Here is a 20,516-nt window from a genome sequence, read left to right on the forward strand (position 1 = left end):
ACAGACTAACACAGGAGCCTTTCATATCTTTTGCAGCATTTACAACCTTAGGTCCTAATGTTTTAAAAAAAGAACTCCATTCCCTGAGTTAGTCATCAGCTACCCTTACATGGAGGTCCTAAAACCCCCACACATACACCTAAGAGATTTATACAAATCCTTGTCTTTTGAGGTAAAAGACTTTTCTACAGCTCCAGAAGTCTACCTGTCTTAACTCAAGGAATAACCATTATTTATGCTGCTGTTAGGATGTTGACTTCAAATCACTGCTCCAAGATATGTTATAGAAACTCTAGAGCACAGGTAATTCTAGGTCTCATTCTTTAAATACTAAGCTAACACACAAATAATAATAATAATAATAGACAAAAAACTACATTTAAATTACCTAGAGGTGTTGACCCAAATCTCTGTAGCAAAAGACAAGATCACAAATGCAGCCTCCCTACTCTGAAAGTATATTTATAAAATTCCCCTTCATCTTTCTAATTTGCCAGAAAATAAAGACACAACCGTGACTGCCACTTGCCTTCAAGGCCAGTCATGAATCAATGAGAAACAATCAATCCTTTCAGATGACTATAAACTAAATTACTCATACTCTTGATTTAATAGTCACTCCTGTGGTTGCTCTTTGCCCGTGAAGGTGAGCAAAAGACTTCTGGTTTGACTGACGATCTTTTCAGAGCTGATTATCTGACTCTAAAGGTAAGAAAATTCATCGACACAGAAAATGGATGGAAAAAGACAATGACTACATACTATTGAATTGAATGTAGTCCTAATTTAAAATTCTCATTATTGACCAGAAGAGCACAAGTTTTCTGCTTACAGATGAAATTTGGAGGGAGGGGGAATTAATGTAAGTGACTTTTCTCCCAAGGAAAAAGTCCTTCATTCATTAGTAAATAATTCTAAGCAGGAATAAAATGTAGGAAGCAACTATTTAACGGACAATTTTGATTCATAGTGGCAACAAATCTCTCACAGAGCTATAGAAGTTTGCTTCTGGGCTGGGCGCAGTGGCTCATGCCTGTAATCCCAGCTCTTTGCGAGGCCGAGGCAGGTGGATCACCTGAGGTCAGGAGTTCAAGACCAGTCTGACTAACACGGTGAAACCCCATCTCTACTAAAAATACCAAAATTAGCTGGGTGTGGTGGTGCGTGCCTGTAATCCCAGCTATGTGGGAGGCTGAGGCATGAGAATCACTGGAATCTAGTAGGTGGAGGTTGCCGTGAGCCAAGATGGCACCACTGCACTCCAGCCTGAAAAAAAAAAGAGGTTTGCTTCTTACTGCATTTCCACTTATCTTGCCAGACCCTAGCAATAGGCCCATTATCATGCAGTGAGTAGGAAAAGTGAACAAGCAAGCCACTCCATATGAGGGAAAACTTTCCTCCCTGCTAAATGTACTCAATTGTCTACAAACAAAGCACAAAGCTGTTAATGACAGAAGTTACATTTACAAAGGACAAATCTTTACATACACAAAAAGAAGACACCAGAGAATGGAAAGAAAACAGTTCTCTCTCATTGTATTATGGCTCACATTTTTTTCTACAACATAAACTAATTCTATAGAGGAAACAAAAAAACTACAGGTGAAATGTAAAATCAAGGAAAGGAGTAAAAAGCTAAATAAGAAAATAACTTAGGAAGGGGCAGCAGGCAAGGAGCTACAGGAGTAAACTGACTATGCAACTAGAGTATGTCACTCTGCCTTTATGTGCTTCAGTTTCCTCATCTGTAAAATGGGAGGGTAAGCCCCCAAAGCCTGTATAGCTCTATTACCTTCTGTATTTTCAGAATGGCAGAAAACTTAGATGACCATGATTTACTATGAACTTTATGGATTCAATCATTTCACAAGTATCTGTGTACTTGTAGAGAGGGTCTTATCTAGAAATTTGGCTTGACAGTACCTATACATGGAATGATAGTGTTAAACAAAAATTATGGAAGGCCATTGTTTTGGTCTAAGCTTCTTCACTGGCTCCAACAGATCAGGCCAAACCAAAATGGAGTCACTCACACTAAATACCACATAATCAAACTGAAACCTAAAGGAAGTGGGTAGATGCTAAACAGACCAGTTTTTCCTGAAAACAGGAGATTCCAGTCTACCTGAGTCAGTTTAACAAGGAAGTCCTCTCTGCTTTAGCATTTAGAAGAAAAGTAACGACATAAACTAATCAGCTTTTTCCTATTATATGGTTTCCTTATTCCTACCTTACAAAACCCACTGTTCTGCCATTGCTTATTGGGAGCCCTCATTCTATTTTGTAGAATGGAGGCTGCCTAATACTTGAATCACAAATAAAAGCCAATTAGATCTTTAACTAAATTTGTGGTGATTTTATTTTTTTCTAATAGATAAAATAAAGCCATATACTCTTGCTAAATACAATCAATTTTAAGTAAAAGATACACTGTTCTTTTGTACATCCTAAGAAAATAACAGGTAGAATATTCAACCTGAAGGATGCTCCAGAATGCATCTCTAGATTACAACACACAAATCTTTTCTTTTAAAGCCAAGGCCTTGATTAATTGGTAATTTCATTTTAAAACAATAATAGTATCTTTTTTTTTTTTTTTTTTTTTTGGGAGATAGGGTCTTATCCCTATCTCCCAGGCAAGTGCAGTGGTGCACTCATGGCTCACTGCAGCCTCGACTTCCCAGGCTCAGGTTATCCTCCCACCTCAACCTACCGAGTAGCTGGGACTAGAGGTATGCACCACCACACTCAGTTAATTTTTTCAGTTTTGGTAGAGACAGGGTTTTACTAGTCTTGAACTCCTGGGCTCAAGTGATCCGCCTGCCTCTACATCCCAAAGTGCTGGGATTACAGGTATGAGCTACCATGCCCAGCCAATAACACTATAATAATAATAATGATAATACCTTATTTTTATTGAATGCTTACTATATGTCAGGCATGATTCTACATGCTTTCATATAGATTATCTCATTATCATTCCCATTTTACCAATGGGAAAACAGGACAAGTAACTTACCTAACTTGCAACTAGTATGTGGCAAAGCTATTCTCTCAAGTGTAACAATGTGTCTCACTTTTTCAATAAACATTTGTTGAAGGCCTACCACATCACCGCCAGGCAATATGCTAAATAACATTCTTTAGGAAATCAGTCTGGTGAAAAATAGACGTGGGCCCAGAATAATAGATGAAAATCAACCCACACCAAGATATATAATTGTGAACTCTCAACTTCATAAGGACAAGAAAAAAGAAAAGATCATACTCACTTGATTGTGTAAAGGAGGAGGGAGAGGAACAAAAGTCATATAAAAGATCAAAAATCAAAATGGCTCTGGCCCTTTCAAGAGCAACACTGGAAACTAGAAGACAATGAAGCAATGCCTTCAAAATTCTGAAGGCAAATAACTTCAAGCCTAAAATCCTATACCCAACAAAATTCACAATCAAATGTGAAGGCAGAATAAAGCCATCTTTTCAGACATGTAATTTCTCAAAAACGATTGCATCCCATGTACCATTTCTGAGGAGTAGCACTCTATCAAAACACAAGGAAAAGCAAGGATAAAGGAAACAGGAATAACATCATAGGAAAGAGGCAAAGCACATCTGCAGGATGATAGTGATGGGAGATACCCGGGACAGCTGTGTACAAAACAGACCGTGATACCCATCCAGACTAGACAACTGTGACTTAAGAGACAACTGTGACTTAAGAGACAGCATTATTTATTTATTTCTGAGACAGGGTCTCACTCTGTTGCCCCAGCTGGAGTGCAAAGGCATGACCTTGGCTCCCTGCAACCTCTGCCTCCTGGGTTCAAGTGATTCTCATGCCTCAGCCTCCCGAGTAGGTGGGATTACAGGATTGTGCCACCATGCCTGGCTAATTTTTGTATTTTCAATAGAAATGGGGTTTCACAATGTTGGCCAGGATGGTCGTGAACTCAGGTGATCCACCCAGTTCAGCCTCCCAAAGTGCTGGGATTACAGGCATGAGCCACCGCACCCAGCCAAGAGACAGCATATTAAGGAAGGCCTGCCATCACTAAGGTGTTTTTGCTACTGTACTGACCCTTTAACTTGACAATCCTAAGGTAAATCTTCCCCAGATTCATTTTTGTACAAGATTTACCCAGGCCATGTGCTAATGAAGTTCTTACTTTCCCTTCCATGCTCTGCTTCTGAGATCAGCTAAGGACTCTTGTTTTAATTAAAAAATAAAAAAAAAAATAAAAAAAATAAACTGTTTTGACTTACTTCTGAGCTGGAGGTTGACCATAATAAACTTAGAAGCATAAAATATAGAGTAGCCCATTCCCTTTGACGATGTTCCCGCTGGATGTCCTATAAGAACCTGGTCCATACAGACCTGCCGATGCCCTGACTATGACAAGGCCTTATTTCCCAAGATTCGCTTGCCCATTGACTTCCCAAGTAGGGGCTCTTATAAACTATCAGGGAAGTTGAAGCCAGATTATGATTCAGAGGTATCAACTTTTCTTTTCCAAAAATACTTGCCAGGGACAATAATGCACTTTTCTGACACAGCTAGGTTTGTACTTTGTTATTAAGCTTTTATATTAAGCACTTTTAACAACACTTTACACCTAAATATGTAAGTGAACATAAATAAAGCAATTTGACATTTGCTCTTTAAAAACTAATTACGGTCGGGTGCAGTGACTCACGCCTGTAATCCCAGCACTTTGGGGGGCCAAGGCAGGCAAATCGCCTGAGGTCAGGAGTTCAAGACCAGCCTGGCCAACATGGTGAAACCCCATCTCTACTAAAAATACAAAAAATTAGCCAGGCGTGGTGGTGGGTGCATGCCTGTAATCCCAGCTACTTGGGAGGCTGAAGCAGGAGAATCGCTTGAGCCCAGGAGGTGGAGATTTCAGTGAGCACAGATCAAGCCATTGCACTCTAGCCTGGGTGACAAGAGTGAAGCTCCGTCTCAAACAAACAAAAACTAATTACAATAGTGGCAAGGCACAGTGGGCCATGCCTGTAATTTAGCACCTTTGGGAGGCTGAGGCAGGAGGATTGCTTGAGCCCAGGAGTTCAAGACCAGCCTGAGCAAAATAGTGAGGCCCTGTCTCTACAAAATATAAAAATTTAAAAATTGGCCAAGCATGGTGGTGCGTGCCTGTGGTCCCAGCTACTCGGAAGACGGAAGTGGGAGGATCGCTTGAGCGTGGAAAGCAGAGACTGCAGTGAGCAAGATCACACCACTGCACTCTAGCACAGGCAACAGAGTGAGACCCTGTCTCAAAAAAAAAAAAAAAAAGTGAAAACCACTATAAAGAAAATAAACTTGGTGACAGGACAGAATATAAATCCCCACAATGGTGAAAATTTTTCAGTGTAACTGAAAATTTTTGTCCCAACGTGGGCCCTAGAAGCTCAACTGTAAGCAGAAATTATTTCTTCTGCTGAATGGCTTTAGATGAGTCAGCTTCTAGAAATGTAAGTATGCTTGGATCACAGAAAAAAATATTTCCAGCCATATTTTGTAGATGTAGGTACTCGGTGACTTTACATGCCAAATTAAAGGATTGCTAATTACTCTCAAATCAATTTTGGTTGTTTTTTCCCCCACAATGTAACTATTCAATTTCTGGGAATCAAAATTATCTCGCTGAGCTTACAGGAAACACTTTTCAGAGTATTTCCCTTGATTCATGGGAGAATTTTCTTTTTCTTTTTTTTTTTTTTTTTGAGACGGAGTCTCGCTCTGTCGCCCAGGCTGGAGTGCAGTGGCGCGATCTCGGCTCACTGCAAGTTCCACCTCCCGGGCTCATGCCATTCTCCTGCCTCAGCTTCTCGAGCTGGGACTCTGTAGCTGGGACTACAGGCGCCCGCCACCGCTCCCGCCACCACGCCCGGCTAACTTTTTGTATTTTTAGTAGAGACGGGGTTTCACCGGGTTAGCCAGCATGGTCTCAATCTCCTGACCTCGTGATCCGCCCACCTTGCCTCCCAAAGTGCTGGGATTACAGGCGTGAGCCAACGCACCCGGCCAATTCATGGGAGAATTTTCTAGCTCACAGTTGTAGAAAGTTTTTCACTGTAGTTTTGAGGGCATTGTTTTGTTTTTAAATTAACTTCAATGTTCCCCTACTAATGGGAAATAGTGGTTTCAATTAAGGCTAGAATTTTTTTAATTATTCATTTAAAAATTATAGTTGTAATATATTTATGGGGTAGAAAGTGATGTTATGATTTTTTTAATACCATGTGAAATGATTAAATCAAATGAATCAAACTATCCATCATTTCAAATATTTGACCTTGTGATGAGAACATTTGAGATTTACTCCCTTCATGATATTGAAATGTACAGTACTCAAATATTAACTATATTTACCAGTACAAGCTAGTTTGGGCCCTAAGGGAGACAAAGTAAAGGTTAAGTCTTTAAAGAATAATATTAACCTAGTGCTCAAACACAGTTCTGTTTGAGTTAGTAGTCATTCATAGAAGGAACAAATTTTTGTAAACTACTAGGTATATTCTACAAATAGACTTTGTTTAGGCAAAGGATAATTCCATGTCTTCTAGTTTGCATTATCAAACTCACACAACCTAATCTACAGTTTGCAGATGTTAAAGGCTGCTGCCCTTCAACTTTTCTTAATACACTTAAATTATCTTGGAGAAAGGATGAACTTAAATGGCTTAAATTCAGTGTCTACAAGACTCCAGGATCCCCCACTTTACACCCACCCCCAACCTGGCCATATACGTCTCCAGATTCATCTGTTACTCTATTCCTCATACCCTGTGTTCACCTAGGCTAGATGGCTTTCAGTTCCTGAAATGTCACTCTCTCAACTCCAGTTCTTACACAAGCCATTCTCTCTCCACCTCACTTGCCCATTTTATCCTTCAGGTCTCTCTCAGCTAAGGCATCACCTCCCCAGAAGCGACTTCCTGGGCCATACTCTCCCCTGATAACCTGTATTTCCTTTTGCATAGTGCTCATCAAACCAGTAATTAATGTTATCTTCATAATAAACTGGAAGTTCCAGAGGGCAGGGACTATGTCTGCTTTAGACTATGTCTAGCTGCATCCATATCATCTAGTACAGCACCTGCAAATACTTGTTAAACTGGACTAAAGCTTTCATCATTAGATTTATGTTAAATATTTGCAATTTTCATTAATTGGCCCAGGAAATAATTCAAGTATTCTGAGGTGAAATACCTGACTTTAAACCTTTCTTCCCTCCTCCAAGTCCTTAACCTTTCTTCCCTCCTCCAAGTCCTTAACCTTTCTTCCCTCCTCCAAGTCCATTCTTTTACTTCCTTCAAAAGTTAACAACTGGTTTCCTTTTAGGTTGGAGGAAATGTCAGATTCATCGTTATGACTGTTTCAATAATATTGGGATTTTATTCTGTTTCATAATGTTGCTTTCAAATTATAATTATAATTATATTTAATTATATGTCATTATAATATTAATAACAGATCATCCATTCAACAAATATTTGCTATAAACCTCCTATGCATTAGATACAATACCAATTGCATAATATATTAAGTTATTGACATCTACAGTACTTGCTAATCAGTGCATCATACCTCTTTACTTTCCTTGCCTTTTAAAAACATATAATATATACTTTATTTCAATGATGAAAGAATACACCAGCAATGGTCTTTTCTTTAAAATGTTAATTCTAGAAGAAAAACAGCAGGAAAATCTAAGAAATAAGAGTAGACAAGAATAACTCTAAGAATACTGGCTTAGAGAAGCAGGTATAAATACATTCTTAACAACAAAAGAATTACAACAAATTTTTTGTCAGCTTCTTAAATTGCAAGCAGGCTCCTCACCTTAGAGGTTGCGTTATCCCAAATGGCTAGACCAAAATAGTCTTCTTCCAAAAGATTGAGATGCTCACATACTCGTTTAAGCAAATCTTGTCCCTTAGCATGTTTCTGCAAAGATATACGTGTCTTAGTTGAGTTCAGGTTTCTTCTTCTTTTATTTTTTTCCCAGAAGAGATGGGGATTCACTCTGTTGCCCAGGCTGGAGTGCAGTGGCCTGATCATAGCTCACTGCAGCCTCAACCTCCCGGGCTCAAGTAATCTTCCCGCCTCAGCCTCCAGAGTAGCTAGAACTACAGATATGCACCACCATGCCTGACTAATTTTTAAAATTTTTTGTAGAGACAGTCTCATTACGTTGCCTGGGCTGGTTTTGAACTCCTGGGCTCAAGTGATCCTCCCACCTCAGCCTTCCAGTGTGCTGGGATTACAGGTATGAGCCACTGCACCTGGCCTGAGGTTTCTTCTTACTTCTATACCCTTCATGAAATAAAATAAAAATGTCACTTTCCAATTTCTTCTTTTATCTTTGGTTACCAACAAACTTTCAGGTGGCTACATAGTTTAAGCAGGAAGGATGATTTATAAAATTCCTGTTCTTCAATTTGTCAGTTTACATATGTAATACACATATATTAGATTGGAAATTGTGTTACAATTCAAGGTAAAATTCTACTTTCCTTCCATCTCATATTCCCATCTCCATCCTACACATCACATTCTTTATTTTTGGTGCAATATTTCCTATAGCATGCTATGAGCAACTAACTCTCAGTTACTGTGACTACTTAAATTACTGAATCAACTGTCCAGAGTGACATTTAATTGTAGCTGTGGAAATCATTAGACTGTATCATTTTCAGACCAAATGTCCCAAAGAAAATGAGCTATGCCTCAACTCCCTACAATCTCTTTCAGAAAAATGAATAAAGTAAAATTCTAGATAGCCAACAGACACTACCTGTTGGAGTGGCTCCTTCAGTGGTGCTAGGAATCATTTCCTTAATGTTTCTTAACCTAGAAAGTCAAACCACTTCCAAATTTGGGTTATTTTACTCCTATTTATAGGAAGAAAATATACTAACTTAAAGACTGAGATTTAGTCAGAAATTCCTGGCTCCTCCATTTACTAGCTAAACAAGCTGAGTAGATTCAATTAACTTTTCTGAACATTAGTTTGCTTAGCTGTGAAATGATAAGAATATTTACACTCATCCTACCTCGTTATTGGAATTATTTAAAAATAATCAAATATGTGAATGTCTTCTGAGAAATACATATGAAAATACTTCAAAAAATCAGAATCATTTTTTGGGCAAACATATATGACATGTCCTCCTCTCAGTGAGATGAGTTATTTTTAATGTCTATTAATAATTCACAAAAATGTTCATCCATTGTCAGTTTTAACTCATCTATATCAAATCATTTTCTTCTTTTTTCTCCCACGTTTTCATTCTAAATGACAGAAGATGATTTGAAAATGCTTCATGTATTTTCCCTAATCCCTTATTCATAATTCTAAAATCCAAATGGATTTTTGAAATCTAAATTTGGACTTGAACTGTAAAGAGGCTATTTGTAATCTTCATTTATCCATCTTAGAATGAATCTTCATACATCTTACCATAGAAATAGTATGTTTGATCATGTGGGTGCTGCTACAGACACTGCTGGGTGTATTATAAAATATGCAGAATATGTACTTATTCCCTTGCTAAACTTCAAAATATTCTGAATTCTAGTTTTTTGTTTGTTTGTTTTTTGAGATGGAGTCTCGCTCCGTCGCCAGGCTGGAGTGCAGTGGCATGATCTCGGCTCACTGCAACCTCCAACTCCCGGGTTCAAGCAATTCTCCTGCCTCAGCCTCCCAAGCAGCTGGGACTATAGGTGCGTGCCACCATGCCCAGCTAATTTTTGTATTTTTAGTAGAGACCGGGTTTCACCATGTTGGTCAGGATGGTCTCAATCTCTTGACCTTGTGATCTGCCTGCCTCGGCCTCCCAAAGTGCTGGGATTACAGGCGTGAACCACCGTGCCCAGCCTCAAAATATTCTGAATTCTAAAACACATCTGTCCCCAAGGGCTTCATATATAAGAGATCCATATCTGGATCTTGGTCTGAATGGGAAGCATGAGTGTAAAATAGCTTTCCCCATCTCTAAATTAGTTAGTGCAAGAAGCAGAAAAAGCAGACCCTAAGTCTCTAGTTAGGTGTATAGTACCTGTTTTAAAGTACAATTACATCTTTCTTGATTTCCTTTTTAAACTTAGAGAATACCTATTAGTAAATATAGCATAATATTTTAGATGATTTGTGCTTGAACATATTTGCATTTGCTCATAAATACGGTGATTAACAAACAAGGGTGGGTGCGGTGGCTCATGCCTATAATCTTAGCACTTTGGGAGGCTGAGGCGGGCAGATCGCTTGAGCCCAGGAGCTCAAGAGTAACCTGGGCAATATGGTGAGAATCTGTCTCTACAAAAAATTTAAAAAATTAGCCAGGTGTGATGGTGTGTGCCTGTAGTCCCAGCTACTTAGGAGGCTGAGGTGAGAGGATCACATGAGCCCAGGAGGTTGAGGCTACATTGAGCTGTCACTGCACCACTACACTTCAACCTGGGCAACAGAGCAAGACCCTGTCTCAAATAAATAAATAAATAAATAAAATAATTTGTTGCACATATATGTGAATTATATGCTTTGTCAATAAAAGCTGTTACTAGTAACAATTAAAACAATTGCCTATATATCAAGCATATCATAATAAATAACTACTGTTCTAGTTTGAAAAACAGTTAGATTTTTTAAAATTTCAACTTGCCCTGAAGGAGCAAAAACAGTAACTGAATAACTCTGATATTTTTCTTCAATCCTGATTCAATCACTTATTCTTTCAGAAAATAGAAAATTTTAAGAAATGGCATTTACTGGGCTTAAAGACTTACTCATCATCTTCCCATAACCCCACCTCCAGAAAATCGCCATTAATACTTCTATCCACAGAAATAATCATTAGCGGTTGGGCACAGTGGCTCATACCTGTAATCCCAGCAATTTGGGAGGCAGAGGTGGGCAGATCACTTGAGGCCAAGAGTTCAAGACCAGCCTGGCCAATATGATGAAACCGTGTCTCTACTAAAAGTACGAAAAATTAGCCCAGCGTGGTGGCACATGGCTGTAATCCCAGCTACTGGGGAGGCTGAGACAGGAGAATCACTTGAACGTGGGAGTTGGGGGCTACAGTGAGCCAAGATTGCACCATTGCACTCCAGCCTGGGTGACAGAACACAACTCTGTCTCAAAAAAAGAAATCATCTTTAGAGTGAGTCTTATTGTGGGCAAAATCACCATTTACCCAACTCTAGGTGAAACAACCTGTAAGAGTTCTGATTGTTGGAAATGAAAACATACTCACCTCCACAACACATTCATAAACTGTGTCATCCAACAAAGAAACCTTGCAGTGCATGTTCCTGTGTTTTCTGATTGATTTTTGGGAAGCTTTTAATTCTCCTTCTGCTTTTGATTCAGGGCTTTCTTCTTTTACTTCTATTTTGGAGCACTCTTCAAGTCCTTCTCCTTCCTTAGTTTCAAAATCTGGATCTTCTCTGAGTTCTTCCTGAGCAGGCTACATATCCATGATATCGCCAAGTCAGTAATAAAGACATTTCACAAAACATGCTGTATATGCTTTTACCTATAATAATCTTACCAACAAAAGCATGAACTAAAACAAATATAGGTGACATTAATATTAAATAATTATTTTTCTATAAAAAGTAATACGATCCCCCAAATGACCTAAAGACTTTGCTAGTATTAAAACTTCTCAGGTAGAATCCCATCAAATCAATAAATGAAGATTTCAGGCAAACCAGAGGTTACCAATCCATTGCTCTCAGCATTATGTATTCTTCCTGACCAAGCCATTACATGCTATTATTAAAGTTTACAAAAACGTTGTCTCTGCCCATGCTCCTCAATTTTAGCAAGGTAGCCTTACAAACTGCAATATAAGATGTGACTTGTTACATATTCTAACTTTTAAATTAATTTTAATTCTAAGAGAAATGCTTGGAACCAATTTTATATCATTAAGCAAACATATATAGTAGGCTAAAAATTTTAACTACCAGTTAACACCGTTCTACCCAATATTAATCACGTTAAATGCAAAGAAGAGTCAATGAAGGAAGAGTTTCCTGGTGCAATCTTAAATTATCCCCAAATAATACCGATAAGTAGGATAACATTTTTGGCATACATTTTTTTTTGAGACGGAGTCTCGCTCTGTTGACCAGGCTGGAGTGCAGTGGTGCGATCTCGGCTCACTGCAAGCTCCGCCTCCTGGGTTCATGCCCTTTTCCTGCCTCAGTCTCTTGAGCTGGGACTCTGTAGCTGGGACTACAGGCGCCCGCCACCACGCCTGGCTAATTTTTTTCTACTTTTAGTAGAGACAGGATTTCACCATGTTAGCCAGGATGGTTTCAATCTGCTGACCTCATGATCTGCCCACCTTGGCCTCCCAAAGTGCTGGGATTACAGGAGTGAGCAAACGTGCCCAGCCAGCATACATTTTACTTGTACTTTCAATACAACAAAACTACTGACATATTTTTATCTAAACCCAACTAATTCTTTTCTTTTAAAAGAATATGTTACTTCCTTGTGTAACAGCTGGAAAAAAATTAAAAGAAAAAAAGAATGCATGGTTGACAATTAGGAAAAAGGAATTATTTGACTCCTGCATTAAATACTGGAAGTAATCTAAAAGACTCCTTCCCATCTTTCATGACCTTCTCACTACAACCTCAGGAAGACCCTTTATTGGCTATCCTATCTATCTATGCCCACTCTACTGTCTTTCCTATCAGTACTCTGGTGCCTTCATAACTTATTACAATAAATAATTATTTTTATGTACTACTTTTTTTGTCTTTTCTATTGAAGTCCACAAGGGTAGAAATCATGTCTGTTTTATAATAATAATAATACCGGCCGGGCGCGGTGGCTCACGCCTGTAATCCCAGCACTTTGGGAGGCCGAGGCGGGCGGATCACAAGGTCAGGAGATCGAGACCACGGTGAAACCCCGTCTCTACTAAAAATACAAAAAATTAGCCGGGCGCGGTTGTGGGCGCCTGTAGTCCCAGCTACTCGGGAGGCTGAGGCAGGAGAATGGCGTGAACCCGGGAGGCGGAGCTTGCAGTGAGCCGAGATCGCGCCATGCACTCCAGCCTGGGCTGGGCGACAGAGCGAGACTCCGTCTCAAAAAAAAAAAATAATAATAATAATAATAATAATAATACCAAACATTTTTACAACAATTACAATGGGCCAGTTACTATTCTAAGAAAACTACTTATGTGAACTCACTCAATCCTCATAACTACCCTGCGAGGCAGGTACTATTATTACACTCCCACTTGACAGAGGGAGGATAATAGTACCTGGCCTGCAGGGTTATAAAACTGAGGCCAGAGAAATTAAGTAACTTGCCTAGGATCATACAATTAATAAGTCACATACCAGTCTGGCATGATTTGTTTTCTTTTTTTTTTTTTTTTGAGACAAGAGTCTCACTCTGTCACCCAGGCTGGAGTGCAGTGACATAATCATGGCTCAATGCAGCCTCCACCTCTCAGACTCAAGTGATCCTCCTACCTCAACATCCCAAGTAGCTGGGACTACAGGACAGACACCAAGCCCAGCTAGTTTTTTAATTTTTTGTAAAGATGGTGCTTCTCCATGTTGCCCAGGTTGGTCTCGAACTCCAGGGCTCTAGTGATCCTTCCGCCTCAGTCTCCCAGAGTGCTGGACTTACAGGCATAAGCCACCACACTCAGCCCCAAAATCCATTTTTTTAAACCTCTTCACCATACTGTAGTTTTTATTTACCAAGGTATATCTAGCCTTGGGTCTGGCACACATGGTAGGTTTTCAAGAAATATTTGTTGAATTAATAAATAAACAAACATTAAAAATTTACATAAGCTTCCAAAAAATCCAAGCTCCTCTGGATGAAGATTGGTACAATCCTATATTTTTATATGTTATATACTTATATGTAATATAAATATATATTTATATATTTATAATATAAAGCAAAAACGCTTTTTAAAAAATTCTGGATAAAAAAGGACCATTTAAATAAAATCCTATTACATATATAGAAATATGGTTAGGCAAATAAACCTTTATCCAGAAGGCTGTGATCCACAAGGTTTTGACTATAAATATTAGTTTTCAAAAGGCCTAAAATAGTTTGTTCCTTTAAATAATATCTCCTTTAAATTTTATTAACAATATCGTTTCTTTTTCTCCACATGAAAACAAATACCTATGGACAATTTATTTCAATTCTGAATTAAATTTTTTTTTTTTTTTTTTTGAGACGGAATCTCGCTCTGTCGCCCAGGCTGGAGAGCAGTGGTGCGATCTCGGCTCGCTGCAAGCTCCGCCTCTCGGGTTCACGCCATTCTCCTGCCTCAGCCTCCTGAGTAGCTGGGACTTCAGGCGCCCGCCGCCATGCCCAGCTAATTTTTTGTATTTTTAGTAGAGATAGGGTTTCACCTTGTTAGCCAAGATGGTCTCGATCTCCTGACCTCGTGATCCGCCCGCCTCAGCCTCCCAAAGTGCTGGGATTACAGGCGTGAGCCATCGCACCCGGTCGAATTAAATCTTAATGAATGAGATTTTAGTTAAATCTAAAATTAACTTTGTCCATCATCTGTGTCAACTTGAGTACGAATCTATGACCTTTAGACAATACAGACAAGTTGTGATTCAAATGCTAACTAAAACAAGATATGGATTTTCCCCTATATAAAGCTGAAGGAAAAAAAAGCAGTTAAAAACCCCTTGAGGCCAGGCACAGTAGTCACGCCTGTAATCACAGCACTTTGGAAGGCTGAGGCAGGAGGATTGCTTGAGTTCAGGAGTTCAAGACCAGCCTAGGGAACAAAGCAAGACCATCCCTACCAAAAAATTTAAAAATTAGCTGGGCATAGTGGCATGCACCTGTAGTCCCAACTACTCAGGAGGCTGAGATGGGAGGATAGCTTGAGCCCAGGAGGTTGAGGCTGTAGTGAGCCATGATCGCACCACTGTATTCTAATCTGGGTGACAGACAGAGAACCTGTCAAGAAAGAAAGAAAAAAAGAAAATAAATAAAGAGGGGGAGGGAGGGAGGAAGGACAAAGGAGGGAGGGAAGGAGGGAGGAAGGGAAGGAGGCAGGGAGGGAGGGAGGGAGGGAAGGAAGGAAGGAAGGAAGGAAGGAAGGAAGGAAGGAAGGAAGGAAGGAAATTTTAAAAGCTCTTGAAAGTACCAGGCTTCCTGAAAGATAATGTAATTTTTTTTTTTTTTTTTCAGATGGAGTCTCGCACTGTCACCCAGGCTGGAATGCAATGGCGCAATCTCGGCTCTCAGCAATTTTCCTACCTTAGCCTTCTGAGTAGCTGGGACTACAGGCGCCTGCTACCACGCCCAGATAATTTTTTATATTTTTTGTAGAGACAGGGTTTCAACATGTTGGCCAGGCTGTTCTCGAACTCCTGACCTCGTGATTCGCCTGCCTCGGCCTCCTAGAGTGCTAGGATTATAGGCGTGAGCCACTGCACCTGGTCGATAATGTAATTTAATTCTTTTGGTATTCCTAAAATAAAATAGTATTAAGATATGAATGGTTTCTTTGCCTTTACTGTTTGTGTTTATTTACTAACATTCATTGAGTGTTTATTAAATGCCAGGCAATGTTTTAAGAGCTTTTACCCATTTTTCTCTTTTAACCCTTTCAATCCCAAATGAGGTGGATATTATTATCCCCATTGTACAGAGGAGGAAACTGACAAAGTGAAAAGTGTCACTTTTCTTTGATTTGAACCCTCTAGTTGGATTCCATAGCTTGCATCTTAACTATTACACAATATAATAAATCTTGTTTGCAACCTTGTTTCACTAATAGCAAGTGTGTAATTATAATTTTATCCTAAATTTTACTCTCGGCACTTTGAATATACAAGTAATAGTTCTATAAATACATGTAATATTCTAATAAGACTCTAATAAAACTACAGAATCCAAATCTCAGACCTATAACAGAAACATGTAGGACTTATACAGTTTCCCCGCTAACACTGTCAGAGTTCTAGAAGGACTTACACTTTTAACAATGCAGACAATATTCACATGCTTCAGAAATAAGAAGACTTTGAAAATAATTCTTAATTTGTAATGGTAAGGCTGAAAATAAATGACATTCTTAGAAAATAGTCTGAGTTACAGTACTAATATTTTCCTATTTTTTTTTTTTTGGACAAATAAACAGACTCACAACTTGTGTTTAGTTTAACAACACTATGTCACAATTAAGGCCCCAGACTAATATACATTACACAGGTGATAGAAAGAGCTAGACTTCCTCATCTATATCTTACACTCTGTGACAATATGATCTAGTTAAAGAAGATAATCAAAATAAGGTAGACATGACTTGAATCTATCACACACCTTCAGATGGTTTGAATTCATCACACAGATTTTAGGAAGATTTACGTAAAAGAACCACATCTGCTGATAACTGTCCTGTTCCTAATAATTCCACAAAATGAACTCTAAACCATCTCACTTTTATTTTCTTTTCTCATGAAAAATCTTCAATTTGTTCCATTATTATAATAAAATGAAATATAGGCTGAACACATTCATTTGATACTTTTTTTTTTCTCCTCTATTCTTTGATTTATAAACAGTAAATGGACAGACATGGTGGTGCACACCTGTAATGCCAGCTGCTCAGGAAGCTGAGGTGGGAGGATCACTTGAGCCCAGGAGTTTGAGATTAGCCTGGGCAAAATAGCAAGACCCTTTATATAAACATATAAAGTGTAAGTATCTTTTTAAAAAGTAAATTTCCAATGACTACATTAATTTTTTTAGAGTAGAAACTATAGGCCGGGCATGGTGGCTCACGTCTGTAATCCCAGAACTTTGGGAGGCTGAGGTGGACAGATTACCTGAGGTCAGGAGTTTGTGACCAGACTGGCCAACAGAGCAAAACCCTGTCTCTACTAAGAATACAAAAATTAGCTGGGCATGGTGCCCAGAGCCTGTAATCCTAGCTATTCGGGAGGTTGAAGCAGAAGAATAGCTTGAACCCAGGAGGGGGAGGTTGCAGTGGGCCGAGAGCGCACCATGCACCACTGCACTCCAGCCTGGGTGACAGAGCAAGACTCAGTCTCAAAAAAAAAAAAAAAAGAAACAAATAGAGTAGAAACTATAAAACTTCATGATGCTACTTATCACTATCAATGCCTAAGTCAACTAGCTGGTAAGAAATAAAACCAAATACTCTTCTTTTTTTTTTTTTTTTTTTTTCCTGTTGTTGAGACGGAATCTTGCCCTTGTAACCTAGGCTGGAGTGCAGTGGCGCAATCTCAGCTCACTGCAGCCTCCACCTACCGAGTTCAAACTTCTCCTGTCTCAGCCTCCTGAGTAGCTGGGATTACAGGCACCCGCCATCACACCTGGCTAATTTTTGTAATTTTAGTAGAGACAGGGTTTGGCCATGTTGGCCAGGCTGGTCTCGAACTCCTGACCTCAGGTGATCTGCCTACCTCAGCCTCCCAAAGTGGTGGAATTACAGGCGTGAGCCACCGCGCCCAGCCCAAATACTCTTAAATGAAAAATAAAGTGTATAACCTGCCTTCCTTTGCCCACCTCCCATATCCATACATCCTTACCTGTGTTTCTGCACTGCTTAATGAATGAAGATCCAAAGATGGGTCTGTTTTGAGTTCAGGTTCAGGAGCTGCAATCGGTGCCTTTAAAATGATCTCTTCATCAAGACTGGTTCCAAATTCTCTCTCTTTCTGACCTCCTTCACCTTTTTCTTTATCTGACTCTACTTCTTTGCCTCCTCCTTCCTCGGACACCTGAGATTTGGGCCTTTTGAGAAACGAGGAGAACAGTCGTGAAAGGCCTCTGCTTTCTGATGTCCGCTCCTTGTTCTTAGTCAAGTCTTCATGTGTAGGAGTGTCTCCATTAGAAGCTTTCAGCTTCTGTTCAAACTGATTATCTCCTTCGGCTACTGTTTGACAAGATTCCTCCTGCTGAGGTTCTTGTTGGCCTGAGTTTATGGCTCCCTCACCCTCTTCCTTCTGTTGGTGCTGTGAATTTTCGGCCTCAGTCACTAAACTCTTCTCTGTTGTCATGATGTTGCTATTAAAAAGAAGATAGAAAAGGGGGGCTCTTATAAGCAATACTGTTGGCAAAACCCTAAACCCTAAAAAATTAATATACTTAGGTATTTAATTGCCAACAAACAGAATTCCAACCCATTAAACATGAGACTTTCCATTAAATTATAAAAATATCTTATCTACACATCCTGAATAAAATATTAATGCCTTGAGTCACTAAAGATATGCACATAGAGAGAGTAGCTTAAAATAGTACCCACCGAGGCCACCTTAGTGAAATACATCACGTACTAAATCCAATGCCTAGAATTGTATATAGTAAATACAGTTTTATCCTTCCTTAAAAAAGGATCGTGGTTTAGTGTCCTTTGAAGGTATCAATCTGAAGGTGTAGGATTTGCAGGAATTATTCCCTGCAAAATTCTCCACACCCCAAGAGACAATGAAATTTACAAGTTCCCCAAGTCTTCATTGTTCTTTTTCTTTACATTTCTTAGGATGCAGAGACTTCTCTATTAAAATTGCAAAAGTAAAATTCTGATAGTTTGCTGTAAGACTGGACAACAGCAATGACAAGTATACAGTTGAAATAATTGCAAAAAATTTCCTTAGGTTTTCGTGTTACAATTCCAAATTACAACCTCTTTCAGAGGTATCCCTTTTTTTTTTCCTTTTTGTGGAGAATGGTGTCTCGCTATATTGCCCAGGCAGGTCTCAAACTCCTGGGCTCAAGCTATCCTCCTGCCTCTGCCTCCCTAAGAGCTGGGATTACAGGCATGAACCACCACGCCCAGCCAGAGGTATCCCATTTTAAGCTCTTTCAGTCTCTTTTTTCTCCTGATAAATACGATTTTGAAAGCTCAGCATTTTTTTTTTTTACTTTTTTATTTATTTATTATTATTATTATACTTTAAGTTCTAGGGTACATGTGCATAACGTGCAGGTTTGTTACGTAAGTATATTTGTGCCATGTTGGTGTGCTGCACCCATCAACTCGTCAGCACCCATCAACTCGTCATTTACATCAGGTATAACTCCCAATGCAATCCCTCCCCTCTCCCCCTCCCCATGATAAAAGCTCAGCATTTTTAAGAGTAGGAAGTGAAACTAACAACAGAGAAAGAAGATACAGAAGAAAAACTTAGAAAGCAAGTGTTGATTCACTCGTAGGGGAGGAGGAAAAAGCACGCAGCTGACCTTACATATTTCCAACATCTTGGCTTCTAGCCTCTTGATCTCAAAATCCCAGTATTATCAGTCAAGCTTCACAATAACAGCCAACAAGCATTGTCACGTCTACTTTACTAAAGAATAACCAACACACGTGGGGACTTTGAAAACACTGGGCAATGAAGTTGACTATTGATGACCTTCTGCTTTGATTCACTGCTATCACTAAAAGTACTTCCTCACCATCACTCACAAAGCATTTACATTGTCTTCTCATCTTCTCTGTACTAAATAAAGCAATTAAAAAAAATTTTTCAGGCTAGCGAAGTGAAGCAGTGGGAGTAAAGAAGAAACAAAGACATCTATAACTGGTTGTGATCAATTAGTTGTAAGCACCACTGCACTGGACCAGCCTAAATCAAGTAACTTTATCTGGATGTTAACAATCTGAATGAATGAACAAACTATATTTAGCTCATTCCCTCCTCAGGCCCTTCACACTTGCTGCTCTCTCTACTTACGATGCTCTTCTCCTGGCTATTTGAAGGCTGGTCTCCTTCATATCACTACCGTCTTAGGCCTTAGGTGGCCTCCCCACATAACCTGGCTAAAAGTATTCGCCTTCATGCCTCCAGATACCCTCACAGGACTACTGCTCTTATTATCTGCAATTATTTTGTTAACATATTTGTTTACCAGTTTATTGTCTTTCTTCCCTCTCTCTAGCTAAAACGTCTTCCTTCCCTCTCTCCAGCTAAAAGTTCTGTAAGGACATGAATCTTGACTTTTTTTTTTTAACCATTGTATATCCAATGCCTAGAATAGTACTTGACATATAATAGGTATTAATAAAAGTTTTAGGCCAAGCGCAGTGGCTCACACCTGTAATCCCAGCACTTTGGGAGGCCAAGGTGGACGGATCACCTGAGGTCGGGAGTTTTGAGACCAGCCTGGTCAGTATGGTGAAGACCCGTCTCTACTAAAAATACAAAAATTAGCCGGGCATCGTGGCAGGCGCCTGTAATCCCAGCTACTCAGGAAGCTAAGGCAGGAGAATCACTTGAACCCGGGAGGCGGAGGTTGTGGTGCACCAAGATCGTGCCATTGTACTCCAGCCTGGGCAACAGAGCGAGACTCCATCTCAAAAAAAAAAAAAAAAAAAAGTTTTTTGGGGCTGGGCATGGTGGCTCACGCCTGTATCCCAGCAATTTGGGAGGTTGAGGCAGGAGTATAACTTGAGCTCAGGAGTTCAAGACCAGCTTGGGCAACATAGTAAGACATCGTATTTATAAAAAATTT

The 20,516-nt window shown here is 39.4% G+C and overlaps 1 protein-coding gene across 50 annotated transcripts in view; it reads right to left on the minus strand.

Annotated features, from left to right (window-relative positions):
• EPB41 (erythrocyte membrane protein band 4.1) overlaps window positions 1-20,516 on the minus strand; it is a 232,990-nt gene that overhangs the window by 118,493 nt on the left and 93,981 nt on the right. For 26 of the 50 annotated variants that reach the window (XM_074014531.1, XM_074014493.1, XM_074014487.1 and 23 more), the window contains exons 2-4: window positions 17,588-18,065; window positions 11,263-11,475; window positions 7,847-7,951 (exon numbers count right to left, since the gene is read on the minus strand). In XM_074014531.1, coding sequence (XP_073870632.1) covers window positions 7,847-7,951; window positions 11,263-11,475; window positions 17,588-18,058 — 789 coding nt within the window. In that variant the 5' untranslated portion in view covers window positions 18,059-18,065. The remainder of the gene's footprint in view (window positions 1-7,846; window positions 7,952-11,262; window positions 11,476-17,587; window positions 18,066-20,516) is intronic. The other 24 variants (XM_074014624.1, XM_074014617.1, XM_074014571.1 and 21 more) reach the window with 3 other exon arrangements.

The sequence above is a fragment of the Macaca fascicularis genome, chromosome 1 (assembly GCF_037993035.2).
Source record: "Macaca fascicularis isolate 582-1 chromosome 1, T2T-MFA8v1.1".
Classification (NCBI taxonomy): Eukaryota; Metazoa; Chordata; class Mammalia; order Primates; family Cercopithecidae; genus Macaca; species Macaca fascicularis.